At 41.8% G+C, this 17,217-nt stretch overlaps 1 protein-coding gene across 10 annotated transcripts in view; it reads left to right on the forward strand.

Moving 5' to 3' along the window:
• Nucleotides 1–17,217, forward strand: part of tenm4 (teneurin transmembrane protein 4) — a 549,066-nt gene that overhangs the window by 396,759 nt on the left and 135,090 nt on the right. For 9 of the 10 annotated variants that reach the window (XM_033022541.1, XM_033022543.1, XM_033022544.1 and 6 more), the window contains one exon: nucleotides 13,309–13,509. The exons of the other annotated variant lie outside the window; for it this stretch is intronic. In XM_033022541.1, the coding sequence (XP_032878432.1) occupies nucleotides 13,309–13,509 (201 nt within the window). The remainder of the gene's footprint in view (nucleotides 1–13,308; nucleotides 13,510–17,217) is intronic. 10 annotated transcript variants of the gene reach the window in all.

Below are 17,217 nucleotides of genomic sequence, written 5' to 3' on the forward strand. Positions count from 1 at the left end.
ATCTGTCTTGGGCAACCCACACTATATCTTTTTTTTCCCACCCTAACATCCTACCTACAATTAGAGAGCAGTCCTGAATGATTATCTACCTCATTGGAGACCCTCAGACTATATTTGAATGACTTTGCTGGCTTTATCTTGCACTAAACATTATTCACGTTATTCCCTTTACCATGTATCTGTACAATGTGGATGGCTCGATTGTAATCATGTATTGTCTTTCCACTGACAGGTTAGCATGTAACAAAAGCTTTTTCCTGTACCTCGGTACAGGTGAAACTAAACTCAACTAAACTAAACTGAAAAAAAAAAAGTGGTGGACAAAAATGCTGGAGAAACTCAGCGGGTGAGGCAGCATCTATGGAGCAAAACAAATAGGCAACGCTTCGGGTCGAAACCCTTCTTCTGAAGAAGGGTTTCGACCCGAAGAGTCTGAAGAAGGGTTTCGAACCAAAACGTTGCCTATTTCTTTCGCTCCATAGATGCTGTCTCACCCGCTGAGTTTCTCCAGCATTTTTGTCTATCTTCGATTTTCAAGCATCTGCAGTTCCTTCTTAAAAAAAGTGGTGGTCTGGTCCAGTGCATGGCTTCTCCACTGCAAGCAAACAATGCCTCTCAATGCAAGCTCTTCATCCCATCTCCACCCATCTCATCTTTAGCTTTGCCAGACCAATTCTTGAATCTTGGTTTGGAAAGCAGCACTGGGCGATATGTTTTAGATCCAAATTTGTGCAACACATGGTCAAATGTGCCCAAAGTCTCAAATGCCAATGGGTCAACCAAAACCGCAAATCCCAAAAAATCCAGCCCTTTCACATGCCATTCCATATAATGGGGTAGACAGCTAGAGTCTGTTTACCCACAGCGGGTTTGTCTAAAACTAGAGGGCATAGCATTAAGGTGAATGTCAGGAGGTTATAATATAGAAACATAGAAAAATAGGTGCAGGAGTAGGCCATTCGGTCCTTCGAGCCAGCACCGCCATTCAATATGATCATTGATGATCATCTAAAATCAGTACCCTGTTCCTGCTTTTTCCCCATATCCCGTGATTCATGTAGCCCTAAGAGCTAAATCTAACTCCCTCTTGAAAATATCCATTGAATTGGCCTCCACTGCCTTCTGTGGCAGAGAATTATACAGATTCATAACTCTGGGTGAAAAAAAAATTCCTCATCTCAGTCCAAAATGGCCTACCCATTATTCTTAAACTGAGATCCCTTGTTCTGGACTCCCCCAACATCGGGAAAAATTTTCCTGCATCCAGCCTGTCCAATCCTTTAAGAATTTTATATGTTGCTATAAGATCCCCTCTCATCCTAAATTCCGGTGAATACAAGCCCAGTCGACCCATTCTTTCATCATATGTCAGGAGGTTATAACCTAGAAACGTAGAGTAAGCCAAGGGGATTTCAGGGGTAATTTTTTCACCAAAGTGGAGTTGGTTCCAGAGATGAGTTGCCAGAGGAGGTGGTGGAGGCAAGAGCAGTCACCGCATTTACAAGGATCTGTACAGGTGCTTAAAACGACGAGGCAGAGAGAGATACGGGGTTAATGTAGGCAAGTGGGATTAATATAGATAAGAATGATTGTGGACATAGCAGTGGGCTGAACAGTCTGCTTGTGTGACTTTACTTTAGCTTCTGTTTATAAAAAGAAAACATGCTTCCTTCATTTTGACCTGGTAGTTGCAGCAACTCAAACGTTATGTAGATTTCTTTCTTCTTGTGTACTTCTAGCCGGGGAATTTCCAAGCACAGTTTTTACTCCAGCATAGGCTTAAATATGCTAACTCCCATGCAATAAAGAGAGGCTCATCAGTTTTTCAATGGCCACTTCTTCCTTTCTGAATCCTCCAGAATGAATTGTGTCTCTCTGATTCCTATAATGTATTAATTCTGAATTGCTATCCCTTTTTCCATTCCCACCATGATTTTCAATGCTTCTGAGATTCAGGTAAAATATATAATGTCCAATTTTAAATGTAATAAATACTTTCTTAAGTACCCACAACAATCTCCAACCCGCACTCTCCTTCATGAGATTCTGTGTTGGCATCAGAACCGTTACAATCCCATTTTCACATTTGATTATAAAGATAAATGTCACTTTTCATTATGCGGAGAAGGATTATTTATTCCTGAAATTGCTGAGACGCTTATATGGAATATTATAAGCTCATGGACTCTAGCTCAGTGTATATTCTGTAGCCTATCAACTAGTTTCATTTCAACTTTGTTGACGATCCATTTTTGAATGTTCGTAACAACGAATAAGTGCTGACCCAGTGCATATTTTTCATTAACAAGGATTTGGAATTTTAAAGCACATCAATGAAGAAATGCTTCTAGATTTGGGAGTGGGGTGAAGGTAACATTGACTAGATTATCATATTGCTTCACCCTGCCCTCTGACTAAAACAATTCATAATTAGACCCTGGAAACCATGAACCACTTTCCACCACTCAGTGAAGATGGTCACTGATGATGACATTTACCACTACCTTCACTGTGGTGGTACAGCCTTCAGTGTATTAGGACAGTCTTTGGCTGTTTGAGGAGAAGTGCTTAGAAGCAACAGTGGCGGCGTAGTGGTAGAGTTGCTGCCTTACAGCGCCAGGGTCCCGGGTTTGATCCTGACTACGATTGCATCTGTACGGAGTTTGTACGTTCTCCATGTGACCGCGTGGGTTTTCTCCAGGTGCTCCGGTTTCCTCCCACACTCCAGAGACATACAGGTTTGTAGGTTAATTGGATTCTGTAAATTGTCCCCACTGTGTCGGATAATGCCGAAGTATGGGATGATCGCTAGTCGGTGCCGCAAGGGCCTGTTTCCAAGCTGTATCTCTAAAGTCTACAGACAAAGCCCTCCGACCTTGCCACCATTTTCACTATCTATGGGCAGCAGTGATCCCTGCTCCTCTTTTACGCTTTTATGACATGAATACATCCTGCAATCATCTCAAGGCATTGGAAAAATATTTCCAACACGACTTTCATTAAAAACGGCAAATTGACTGGAAGGATGAGTGAACCACACCCTCTGTATTGAGGCCCAATTATTCTGAGATGGAGAATTATTCTGAGATGAGAAAATAGAAGAGTTGGCCACCAGGCCCTTCAATAGTTTCAATACCAGTAATTAGTGGTTCAATTGTTCTTTATTATTACATGTACAGATATACAGTGAAATGTTTTATTTGCATACAGTTCAGTAAAGTATTACCATGCCTAAAGGGCCTGTCCCACTGTACGAGGTAATTCAAGAGTTCTCCCAAGTTTCCCCTGATTCGAACTCTGAGAATTACGGTAATAGCCACTCGTAGGTACTCGGGGCTCTCGTGGACATTTTTCAACATGTTGAAAAATCTTCACGAGCTTACTGCGTTTCCCGAGTACCTGCCGTTAGCGTTACGAGCCGCTAAGAGACGTCCCGAGCTCCGACGTACCCGCTACGTACATTCTACATACTTACCATGAGTTTGATATATTTTTTAAACTCAGGAGAGCTCTTGAATGACCTCGTACAGTGGGACAGGCCCTTAAGCACAAACCCCCGATTAATATAAAGTGCAGAGTAATAGTCCACTGCAAGAGTAGCCACGCTTGGCGCCATTTTCAAAGTTTAGTCCGGTCCGCACACTTGGTCTTCCGGAGTGGCGGCTGATCCAGGCGAGCCTCAGGCTGCTGCAGGGCCTCTGGCAGTCGCTTCCATCTGGATCATCCAGCGAACCGTGGTCCCTCTCCATACATATGTAGCTGTAACATTACGATGGTAGACAGGTAATTCTGCAGAATTACATATTTGCAATGGGAGTATGCAGTAGCCACCAAGATACCTCAAAATATTCCAACAACTGAGGACAAGGTAAATTCATATGGATGATCTAGGCATTTTTGAGGACAGAACCCAGACATCCAAAACAGACCTTTCATTACAGTGTTGAGGGATGTATGTTTGGTCTCATCGATGTCTTCATGTCTTTCTTTGTCGACCAACATCTGCAGTTAATGACTGCTGTATTTCAGTCCACCACCATAAATATGTTGCTGTCACCTCCTTGTAATGTTGAGGTAAGAGGGGACATAATTACATGGAATGTCATCATCAAGCATCCTTTCTGTGATCAAGAATAATTGTGCAAATGGAAATATTGCTTAGAATCAGAATTTTATTTTACTCGTGCAGGTGCATTGAATTAGGGGAGAAACAAAATCAATGGAATCTATGATTTTAAAAAGTGAACGTAGTATAAGGTGATTTCAAGTTAGAAAATTGCAACTTCATATGTATGACAAATTTTGTCATTATGTGATAGCTGAATTCAAGACGCTTTTCATTTAAAACTCATTTTTTGTTGGTGATATTCTAACCATGGCTGTGTCTTCGTGTTGATGTACTGAACTCCATTAAACCCAGAAAAAGGTTAACATATCGCTGTTGACAGAGTGCTGTGGTGACATCAGCAGAATCAACAGTGCTCCTAAAAGAAACTGGTCTCAATTTTAGCATTGTGCATTTTGTCAGACTCTATAAAGGCTGCTGAAAATGTGAGGCCAGCCAGTCTTTCACCTTATTTTATGGGATCCAGCCAAGCCTGGGTTTAATCTGGCCTTTGTGTCAGTCTGGGTACAACACCAGCCACAAGAAGTAAAGTTCCTGATTCAAAAACAGTTGCCAGACAATAATCAGATCTGAGCTCACTCACAGGAGTTTGGAGATAATTGCATGCTAACGGAGAACAACTAATTCAGGGTTGAGTGAATACTTGGGGTTATTGTGTAAAATTACATCAAATTTATAGCGCAAAAGCAGACAATTGACCCCAATGGCTTTTGGCATCTTTTATGCTCCACACCCTCCCTCCTTCCATCCAAATCCCTTCAGCACATGCTGTTATATATTTATTCCATGTGTGCTCAACCTCCTTTGAAATATATCCGTGCTATTCTTTTTCTTATTTCAAAATAATGGGAATAAAAAATATAAACCAATAAAAAAACTGTGCAAAAACTCATGATACATTCTCCGTGTCTATAATTCAGTAGTGTCATACTCACTAGTCTAAGCACTTGGCTTTACACAACCACCCTTGCTGCTCGTGGCCCCTGGAGTGATATCCCTTCCCTTGCTCAGATATCCCTTCCCCTGCTCAGTCCCTCAAGACCCAGCAGCGCACGGACCCTGTCTGCGCTATTCCCCTCAACTTCTCCATGTAGTAGCCACACAAACCTGGAAATAAGTGACAATTTAAACTGTATTCAAGCTGTATTCATGATTTTGGGCACAACCCTTTTATTTCGAACAAACTAACAGCACAATAAAAGGGACAATGTTTCAAGGGCAAATTATTCCTTAAATCATCACTTAAACTGTGTTCACGAATTGGGGCACGACCCTTTTCACAAGCTCATAAGTTATTGGAGCAGAATTAGGCCGTTCTACTCCACCATTCAATCACGGTCAATCTATCTTTCCCTCACAACTCCATTCTCCTGCCTTCTCCACATAACCCCTGACACACATACAAATCATGACGATTAGTACGATCAATCTAGTAACTCAATAAAAGGGACAAAGTTTAAAGGGCAGTACTCCTGTGGTACTAAAATTACACCTATATCAAGATCCAGAACAAAACCTACCATTAAGGTCGGCCAGCTAAACTAATATGACAAATGCATCTAATTTATCCAACCTGTAACCGTGACCACTCATACAGAGGCCAGGCCATTGGCGAGGTAGTGTAGGGGGATATTGACCTCTCATACGCAGGTCAGAAAGATCGGGAAATGCACTCATCTTCGAGTGTTCCTAATAGTTTAGGTTCGAGGCATGGCCTGCTCCAGACCTATTACAGGGTTCATGCTGAGTGTTAATTGCTTATCCAACAAAGGGCGTGAATTGCTATTCGGTTTCACAAGGGAGCCTCCAATTAAGCACTGCTTGAGGATTAACATCACTGTTCACATATTCTCAGCGTTCCATTATACACATCTTGCCCGCAGAAAGTCCCAACCAAAAGTATCATTCTGCACTTTGGCCATTATTTGCATTTCATGAATGAATTTAGTCTTTAAATAAATCACACAATATATAAATTGCATGAAGTATGGGAGGCACAGTGGAGCAGCGGTAGAGCTGCTGCCTTACAGCGCAAGAGAACCTGGTCTGATCCTGACTACAGGTGCTGTCTGTATGTACATTCTCCCTGTGACCACGTGGATGTTCTCCAGGTGCTCCAGCTTCCTCCCACACTCCAAAGAGGTTTGTGGATTAAGTGTCTACGGTAAAATTGAAAATTGTCCCTGGTGTGTAGGATAGTGCTAGTGTATCGCTGGTTGGCGCGAACTTGGTGACTAAAGGGCCTGTTTCCATGCTGTATCTCTAAAGCCTAAAGTAAAGTCTAAAGAACTGAATGAATTCACCTGTATGTGTGTGGGAAGTGACCAGAGCACCCAGGGAAACCGTTGTAGTTAGAAGGAGAATATGCAAACATAGCACTGGAGGTGAGGATCAAATCTGGATCACTGGAGCTGGAGGCAGCTGCTTTACTAGCTGCAGCACTGTGGTCCACATCATTCAGTTCAATCCAATCCCACCACCATGTCCCACCAGCCTACTGACTCTCTCAACCTCCACATGCAGTTCAGTAAGAGCACCATTTTCCCACTGTCTGCTGGTCACGGATCCCTGACCAGGGCCAGGCTGTGTACACCAGCCTTTACACATGCTCTCCACTCATCCAGTTACTGACTCCTATCCTTTACCCCCTTTATCTTTTATCTACATCGTGGATGGCCTGATTGTAATCACATTGACTTGATAGTACACAACTAAAAGCATTTCACTGTACCTCAGTACACATGCCTATAACAAACTAAATTAAACTAAACTTCTGTCTCCTTCTCTGCTTCCCTGATTGTATATTCAGAGCAGAGAGAGCAAGGTATATGAGAAATAGAGTGGGACAGAAAATATAAGCACGGGACACAGTGACACAATAGACACTCTCAATGCCAGGTCTAATAATAGGTATGTTGCAAAGCCTACCTTCAGCGGGGCTGCAGATCTGTCCCTGCCTGTGTGCGCGATTTTGGCGCCGTTGAGAGGGGGGCGGGTTTAAAACACGATTTTCTCTCGGCTATTCAAATCGAGGTTGTTCAGCCTACTTAGTTGCTGACGAAAAATCGCTGCGAGGTTCATTCGCTGCAGCTATTTTTAAACTTAATTAGTTAATTTAATTGTTATAGTAGGTTAAAAATTATCCTCTAAACCCGCGACCGCCGACAATGGGATAGATCTCATACAGGGGACAACGGAAGGTAGGTTGTTTATTTTTACATTAAAAAGGGCTTCTTAAGATCCCTTTATACAAAGTTTTATGTTGCGAGTAGCTAATTTGGGGCCCCATTAAATCCCGCAGTATTTTTCTGGGCATATGGGGTACAAATCCACCGCAATGGGAACGTTCCAAACCAGCGCGTTCCACATAGTTCCACAGGATCCCACTCGAAAGCTGATTTAAATGGACATTAATTTACAGCAATAGAACACTAAATTCCTTCCATTTGGCCTATAAATTAATGTAAATGAGATTTTAAAATCATGTTTTATTGTGAATTATTTGTGAATGTTATTTGGAAACCTAGGCTATTTAAAAATGTTAATCTTTTCTTAAGAAATGGATAGATGTTTAGATCTAGTTGAAGTTTGGAATTAGCTACAATTGGATAACTAACTAATTATATGCTTTAATTTCAGGTCATCCAAGTAAGATTGTTTCATATTTGTTTCAGAATGCTTCAATCTATAATAACTGAACATTTCTTTCAGTTCTCTTAATTTTTAATAAAGTTATGGCCATTTCACTGTCCTCGATCACAGCTTTTGTGTTAAGTCAATGGAAAATCAATAGGGAACAAGATGCTAATTTCCGAGTATGAAAATGGCCATAACTTTTTTAATACTGAAGATATGAAAGTGAATTAGGTGTCAAATTAAACTTATTTTTGTGCTTTATCTGATGGGATAAATTGCAGACTTGATTTTTAAAATCTCAAAATATTGTAACATTGCTACTAATAATTACAGTGGATGGCTTATATTGTGGAATCTATAACATCTATGAAATGGAGAAACAAGGAACAGCAGATGTATGATGAGTGTTTAACGCTACTGGGCATGTACTCGCTGGTGTTTAGAAGGATGAGAGGACACCTCATTGAAAATTTCTGAATAGTGAAAGGCCTGGATAGAGTGGATGTAGAGAGCATGTTTCCACTCGTGGGAGAGTCTAGGACCAGAGGGCATAGCCCTAGAATAAATGGACGTACCAAAAGCCTAGATAGAGTGGACGGAAAGGATATTTCCAGAAATGGACAGCCTCAGAATATAAGGACATACCTTCAGAATGGAGATGAGGAGGAATTTCTTTGGTCAGAGGGTGGTGAATCTGTGAAATTCATTGCCACAGACAGCTGTGGAGGCCAAGTCTGTCCTTGTTTTTACGGCAGAGATTGACAGATCCTTGATTAGTATGGCTGTCAAGTGTTACAGGGAAAATACGGGAGAATGGAGTTGGGAGGGAAGATAAATCAGCCATGATTGAATGGCAGAGTAGACTCAATGGCTGGATGGCTAATTCTGCTCCTATGACGTATAAACTTATGAAGATGCTGGAATATTGAGGAGAACACAAAGTACTGGAGTGGGTCAGGCAGCATCTCTGGAGAATATGGATAGGCAACGTTTTGGGTCGGGACCCTTCTTCAGACTGCTCTGCATCCACTACTTGGACATAGTTCTACCTATCACACGTTTCTGGCGATGATTCTCAAAGTACAGGAAACATCCCAGTCATTTTATTGTATTGCAAAGATGCCAAAAGATAGATATTTCTACTATTTCCCGTAGCATAAAAGTGCATATGAGCAACAGATGTCAAAAATACCCCAACAGCTGTTGAATATAAAAGTATAAATTAAAAGGAACACTGCAAGGCATGCAACCAGTTATAAGAGACATTTGAAAGTATTTTCCTTCATTTTGTTGAAATTTAGTTGCTCATTGGTTTTAATGATATATAAGGTCATAAGGAATAGGAGTAGAATTAGGTTATTCGGACCATCAAGTCTACTCCACCATTCAATCATAGCTGATCTATCTCTCTTCCTCTCAAAACCCCATTCTCCTGCCTTCTCCCCATAACCTCTGCCACCTGTACTAATCAAGAATCTATCTATCTCTGCCTTAAAAATATCCAGACTTAGCCTCTATAACCTTATGTGGCAAAGAGTTCCACAGATTCGCTACCCTCTGACGAAAGAAATTTATCTTCATCTCCTTCCTAAAAGAACGTCCTTTAATTCTGAGGCTCTGACCTCTAATTCTAGACTCTCCCACTAATGGAAACATCCTCTCCACATCCACTCTATCCAAGCATTTCACTATACTGTATGTTTCAATGAGATCCCCCCTCATTCTTCCAACCCCACCGAATACAGGCCCAGTGCCGACAAATGCTCATCATAGGTTAACCTACTCATTCCTGGGATCATTCTTGAAAACATCCTCTGGACCCTGTCCAGAGCCAGCACATCCTTCCTCAGATATGGTGCTCAAAATTGCTCTCAATATTCCAAATGCGGCCTTACCAGCGCTTTATAGAACCTCAGCATTACACCCTTGTTTTTGTATACAAGCCCTCTTGAAATAAATGCTAGCATTGAGTTTGCTTTCATTACTACCGATTCAACTTGCAGATTAACTTTTTGGGAATTCTGCACCAGCACTCCCAAATCCCTTTGCACCTCTGATTTCTGGATTTTCACCCCATTTAGAAAATAGTCTACGCCTTTATTCCTACTACCAAAATGCTTGACTCCACACTTTGCTACTATATTCCATCTGCCACTTCTCTGCCCACTCTCCCAACCTGTCCAGGTTCTTCTGCAGAGTCCCTGCTTTTTCTACACTACCTGTCCCTCCACCTATTTTCGTATCATCTGCAAACTTTGCCACAAAGCCTTCAATCCCCTCGTCCAAATCATTAATATACCATGTGAAGAGTAGCGGCCCCAGCGCCGACCCTTGCGAAACTCCACTAGTCACTGGCAGCCAACCAGAAAAAGCCCCCTTTATTGCCACTCTTTGTCTTCTGCCATCCAGCCAACCTGCTATCCAGGCTAGTATCTGCCCTTTGATACTGTGGGCTCTCACCTTCCCAAGCATCCTACCGTGTGGCACCTCATCAAAGGCTTTCTGCAATCTAAGTAAATAACATCAACTGTCTGTCCTGCTATTTACTTCTTCAAAGAATTCCAGCAAATTTGTCAAGCAAGACCTCCCCTTGACAAAGCCATGCTGACTTTGGCCTATTTTATCGTGAACTTCAAAGTACTCTGCAACCTCATCCTTTATAATGGACTCTAAATTCTTACCAACCACCGAAGTCAGACTAACCGGCCTATAGTTCCCACTATCCTGCCTTGCTCTCTTTTGGTGCATCGAGGTAATATTGGCAATTTTCCGATCTTACCTTGCATCTAAAAAAATGTGCAAAGAGTTGTAAGTGGGAATGTACTGCTGTTCCTTCACCAATTTTATACCTGATAAAGAAAAATAGGGATGTTCCAACAGAAAGACTGAGAGAACATGCCAACAGCCGCAGTTCAGCTGAACCTGCGGATGCATTTGGTTAAATCCCTCTGAAAAAGTCTTTGTGTTAAGCTCTGGTGCAGTGTGAGAGTAAACAGACCTGCACTCAAGCTTCAACAGAGGCACAGCGTCCTTACTGGGAATGCTGCTCTGTGCACACTGTTCAATTCAATCCCGTTATCTTGTAAATTTTGAGGTCATGTCATAAAGTATGCACTGCCCCTGGCCCATGTTTGAACTCAAAGAACACTAATGAAAGGTCAGACTGAACAGTCTCCTCAAAAATGCTCATATCTATTTGTTCAGCCATAAAATAAAGCTAGGTGCCAGTCTGCCTCATCAGGTTCATGTGCACTCATTCACTTACCTTTCAATTCATTTTGCCAGTTTTTTTTTTTTTCATTGTCAAGCTCTTTAACACTTTTCAAAGTCTCCCAGAAATATAATTGTTAAATTCTGTTAAAAAGCAATTTTCTTATTTCCTATCATAGAAACATAGAAACATAGAAAATAGTTGCAGGAGTAGGCCATTCGGCCCTTCGAGCCTGCACCGCCATTCAATATGATCATGGCTATCATACTAGTTTTGTTCACAGGGCAAGAGATACACTAGTATCTGTGTATTTACACTAGATACACTAGCAGACACAGGAAAGACACAAAATGCTGGAGTAACTCAGCAGGTCAGGCAGTATAATTGGAGAGAATGGATGGGTGATGTTTCGGGTCGGGACCCTTCTCCTACCCAAAACGTCACCTATCCATATTCTCCAGGGCTGCGTTACTCCAGCATTTTGTGTCTTTTATAAGTGATAGGAGCAGAGTTAGGCCATTTGACATCAAGTCTACGCCATTCATTCATGGCTGATCTACCTTTCCCTCACAACCTTACCTCCTGTCAAGAATCTATCAATCTTTACCTTAAAAATATCCATAGACTTGGCCTCCACAGCCTTCTGTGCAACAAATTCCACAGATTCACCACCCTTTGACTAAATAAATTCCTCTTTGTCTCCTTTTATTCTGAGGCTATGTCCTCTGGTCTTAGACTCTGCTACTCATGGAAACGTCCTCTCCACATCCACTCTATCCTTGGTAAACCAGAATCCACAGTTCCTTGTTTCTACGGAAGAGATACGTAAATGAGCTAATCTTAAAGAGATTCTGTGCCAGGCATTTAATTTAGTTTCATGGATCAAAAATGTATTCTATGTACACAAGTGGAAACAACAATTCTAATATAATTCAAGAAATATTGATTCCACAATGATGAGATTAAAGTGATCCAAATAGATGAAGTGAGATACGTATGAAATAGGTTCACGGGTCAATTTTAGACAGGAATGTAGCAACCATCAGTTTGTGTGGCTCCCACCCTTGTGGCTCTGTTAGGATGGCACATTGGCACAGCGGTAGAGTTGTTGCCTCAGCGCCAGAGACCTGGCTTCAAACCTGACCTCGGGTGCTGTCTGTGTGGAATTTGCACATTCTCCCTGTGACCACGCTGGTGCTCCGGTTTCCTCCCACATCAACAAAGACGTGCATGTTTGCACGTTAATTGGCTTCTGTGACTTGTGCCTGGTGTGTAGAATAGCACTAGTGTGCGAGGTGATCGTTGGTCGGAATGGACTCGGTGGGTTGAAGGTCCTATTTCCATGCTGTACCTCTAAACAAAACAATTTTGTGGCCTGAAGTTTAAAATTCAAGAACTATTTTAAAATAAGCAAATGTGCACTTGCACTGTTTACGGTTACGAATTTTACTTTCTCCAAAACACTTCTGAGACCAATGAGAACAATTTGAAAAAAATACCCTGCAGCACAGCAGAATGGCTAATCAGTAGCCTGATCACCAGGCAATCTCTGTTGTTCCTTTATTAGGCAGAAGTGCCCTGAAACAGAAGGATTGGCTTTAATGTCGAGTCTTCACCTCTGGGCTTGATGTTTTGTATCCAACGCAGACAAAAGATTGGAAAATCATGACTGTCAAACCTTGGCAAGGCTTTCTGCTGGGTTTTTTTTAAGTGTTCCTGTGAATACCCACAATAAAAAGCAGCAAACAACGATAAAGAATTGCCAATAGTAACATCAGTCAATTTGACACATACAAAATTCACAAAATGAATTGCTCTGCAATGTCTGTGGGAGGGTATCAAAAAGAAAAAGAAACTACAAATACTCAAGAGCTACTTTCCAGCAGAGCCCTCTGACATAACTCCTTGATTGTTGCCTTAAACATCGTGCTTTTATGGAGAGCCTTTCCTGCATTGGTATTCATTTATCATCTGTAGCCTTTGCTTGCTGTGAAGCAGTTTCCTCGAGGAAAATAATGCACGTTTTTGGGTCCAAATAAGCTTTCAGATTTAATGTTGTTCAACTTGGCCCCATAATGAGCACAGTTGCTAGGAGACAGACAGTCTTTTGACCTCAGCCTTTCCCAAGAGCTGAAGTTGTCACTCTTCAGTAATTTTTTTTCCCACAGAATTTTGATAGTAGTTGATGTCTTTATGACCATCGGAGGTTTTAGGTGGCAGCGTGACAAGGTGGCGAATCCGCTATTTAATTGATATAATCTTTTTGAGGAAGAACAGTTTGAGTAGAATAGATTTGAGGTGCTGAATTCTGTCATTGTTTTATTCTTATTTTCAGTGGACTGCTTGGACTCATCTTGTTCGGGTCGAGGGATTTGTGTCCATGGGGAATGCCACTGTGCCACCGGCTGGGGCGGACCAAAATGCGAGAGTTCAAGAGTAGCTTGCGAAGACCAGTGTTCAGGACACGGGACGTTCCTGCCTGACTCAAGGACCTGCAGTTGCGACCTTGCCTGGACGGGCCACTATTGCTCAATTGGTAATGTACCCAACTACTCCAACTTGGTCCTCCAGCACATGACCAGAATAATCTCAGGAGTTTGAAAACAAAAATTGTTTTCCCATGTGTGATTTCCACCCTTTCATTTTCTTCTAATTTCTATGTCCACGTTGATATTGTAAAAACTGCGGAAATCTTTTATGTTGGATAATGCTGAATTAAAACTATGCTAACATTTTTGAGCATCAGAGGACAGATAGTAGGTTTAAGGTGAGGGTTGAAAGATTTAATAGGAACCTGAGGGGTAACCCTTTCACACAAAGGGTGGTGGATGTACAGAGCGAGCTGTCGGAGGAGGTAGTTGAGGCAGGTACTATCGCAATGTTTAACAAACATTTAAACACGGTTTAAAGGACTGGTTTAGTGGGATTTGGGCCAAACGCAGGAAGGTGGAACTAATTAATGTAAATGGGACATGTTAGCTGGCGTGGGAAAGTTGGGCCCAATGGCCTGTTTCCACGCTGTAAGCCTCTATGACTCTCTGACTCTACAAATAAATTGTGCAGGTAGATAAGAGATGGTCTTGCCAACATGTTTGGCTCAGAAGGACCCAATCTTATGCTGTTTTCTGTATCCAATGCTCTCTAACAAGAGAGTAATAACCATTCAGTGACCTCCAGTTGTATTATGGTTGAGTCAGTCAGTGCCTCGAGCTCCAGCAAAGTGTCTCCCATTAACTTTTCCTATGTTTGTCGGATAGCTACCAGATACTGAGGACAGAAAAAGGCACAATGTGCTGGAGTAACTCAGCAGGTCAGGCATCTTCTCTGGGGAACATGATAGATGACATTACATAGAGTCATCGAGTCATGCAGCACAGAAAACGGGCCCTTCGGCCCAACATACCCATGCTGACATATGCAGTGTCAACCATTTTAGTCCAGCGGGCATTGACCATTTCCATTACATAAACCTGCATTACATTACAATCCTTTATCAGCACAAACAAGTTTCACAATGGACAATTTGTTTTTTAAATTTTTAATAAACACATTTTAAGATGGGAAACATTAGGGTAGATCTGGACTTTGCATATACTGGACTTTGATACAGCACGGAAACAGGCCCTTCGGCCCAACTTTCCCATGCTGACAACACCCCACCTATATTAGTCCCACCTGCCCGCGTTTGGCCCATATCCCTCTAAACCTTTCCTATCCCTGTACCTGTCCAAATATCTTTTCAATATTGCTACATGTCCAAATTTATCTTGAATGTTGTTATACATGTTATTTTGAGTCGGGACCCTACCATTTCGCCAGATATTGGGGCACTGGTACTCAAGATTTTCTTCATTTGAAACGAATAACCCATCAGAATTTTGAAGTATTAATAATCACATCTAAAACTCTCACAGGTAGACAAAAATGCTGGAGAAACTCAGCGGGTGAGGCAGTATCTATGGAGCGAAGGAATAGGCAACGTTTCGGGACGAGACCCTTCTTACAATACAATACAATACAATACAATACCATACAATATCATTTATTTGTCATTTGAACCTCACATGAGGTTCAAACGAAATTTGGTTTCTGCAGCCATACAAGAAAAGAACCAAGACACACACCAACACAATTTACACAAACATCCATCACAGTGAATCTCCTCCTCACTGTGATGGAAGGCAAAGTCTTGTCTCTCCCCTGCTCTCCACTCCTCTCCCGATGTCAAAGTCAAAGCCCCCGGCGGGCGCTAGCAAGTCAGCGGCCATTTAAAGCCACGCCGGGCGATGTAAGGCCCTTCTCTGGGGAACATGATAGATGGAGTCATCGAGTCATGCAGCACAGAAAACAGAAATACTTCAAAATTCTGATGGGTTATTCGTTTCTTCACACTGATGTTGGTGGGTGGGCAGGAAAAAAAAGGAAGAGACGGAGACAGTTGGCGGTGGGAGAGCTGGGGAGGGGAGGGGAAGGAGGGAGAAAGCAAGGACTACCAGATATTGGAGAAGTCAATGTTCATACTGCTGGGGTGTAAACTACCCAAGCAAAATATGGGGTGCTGCTCCACCAATTTGTGGTGGGACTCCCTCTGGCCATGGAGGAGGCCCAGGACAGAAAGGCCAGATTCGAAATGGGAGGAGGTGTTGAAGTGTTGAGCCGCCCGGAGATCAGGTTAAAACTTAAAAAAAACAAAAATCTTAATAAAACTTTCACTGTTATCTAACATTTTTTGTAAATTTCCAGTTGGCATATTCTGCTTACTTCTCTTACACATTCTTACTTTTCTTTCACTCTGGTTCTTTAAGCGACCCAAATGTATCGTAAACTTCCATCTATATCTCAAGGGCTGTGGTGGGCCTAATCAATGTCTCTGCAGTTTATCTAAAAGCCTATTCATCTCAGTATTTTAATGGTTACAAGAAACTTTCACTTACTTTAAATTTCTCAGAAAACAAATAAATGTTCTGATTTCTGTGCTGCACTGTTCCATTTCCTAATTTTCTTCTCAATTTCCTGATGTTCCTGATTTTCTTCAACTTAAATTGCCTTCAAAAATTGGAACCATTGAGATTATTTTAAATTAGCCCAATCTGCCCAATTTTCAAGTTAATTTTTAATTGACCTGAGGAATAAAATCAAACAGAGTGCAGAATGGCTTCATGTTGCAAATGCAAATAGAACATTTGCTGCAAAGACTCAGCATCTCAGGTTGGCCGGCATCTGTGGGGAGGAATTAAAAGACAATAGGTGCAGGAGTAGGCCATTCGGCCCTTCGAGCCAGCACCACCATTCAATGTGATCATGGCTGATCTCCAAACTGCTGGAGTCTGAAGAAGAATCCAGACATCACCTGTCCATGTTCTCCAGAAATGCTGCCTGACCCGCTAAGTTACTCCAGCACGTTATATCTTAGACAGCCAGAGAATCTCAACAGGTCAAACATCATCTGTGAAGGAAAAGGGACTGATGACCTTTTGGGTGGGGACCCTTCTTTAGAATTAGATACACATTTGGCACAGGGAAAATATCACACACGCTGAGATAAATCACATCCAGTTGTGTCCAGGCCATTTCTATAATCCACCTGGAAGTCATTACCCACATGATCTAATGTGCTTTTATGAGCAAATTGGTCCAAATTACACAGATTGAATGCATTAGCTTTTCTACTGAAATGCTTAACATTTGCTTCATTTGGATAATGTTCCATTGCACTGGGGATGAAAATTAAAAAGTTAACACAACTTTGCACATGTTTCTCCATAACTGAAATCTTAAAACTGTTTGCCCTCTGCCTTCGCATAGCCCATTGTAACCCTTTATCATTTCACAGCTGAAAAAGGAATGCAATATTTCTGCTCCAAGGCTATTAGCATTAGCAATTTGCAAACAGCTGTTAGCTGGTAGTTTAGTGGTGGTTGTTGATCCGAATGACATCGTTCCTTCCCACCCTGCAGCCAAGTGCTTGGCCTACACACAAAGTCTTCTGACGATAATCAGATTAAGATGAAGGCATTGCTGACCATGAGCAGGTGAACACGATCTGCTAAGGCAGTGCAATATCTCACCAAAGGTATCCCAACGCACTCGCTTCCTCAAATACACTCCGATTCTAAAGCTACTATTCCCAACAATTTCGACATTGTAAAAGCCTGCTTTGAATTTGAATATTTATCAAACCAAGATTCACTTTAATCCTTTAAAAACTTTTCATTGTATTTTTTGTTTCACTTGCCCTCTCTTG

Source organism: Amblyraja radiata, chromosome 6, assembly GCF_010909765.2.
Source record: "Amblyraja radiata isolate CabotCenter1 chromosome 6, sAmbRad1.1.pri, whole genome shotgun sequence".
NCBI classification, from domain to species: domain Eukaryota; kingdom Metazoa; phylum Chordata; class Chondrichthyes; order Rajiformes; family Rajidae; genus Amblyraja; species Amblyraja radiata.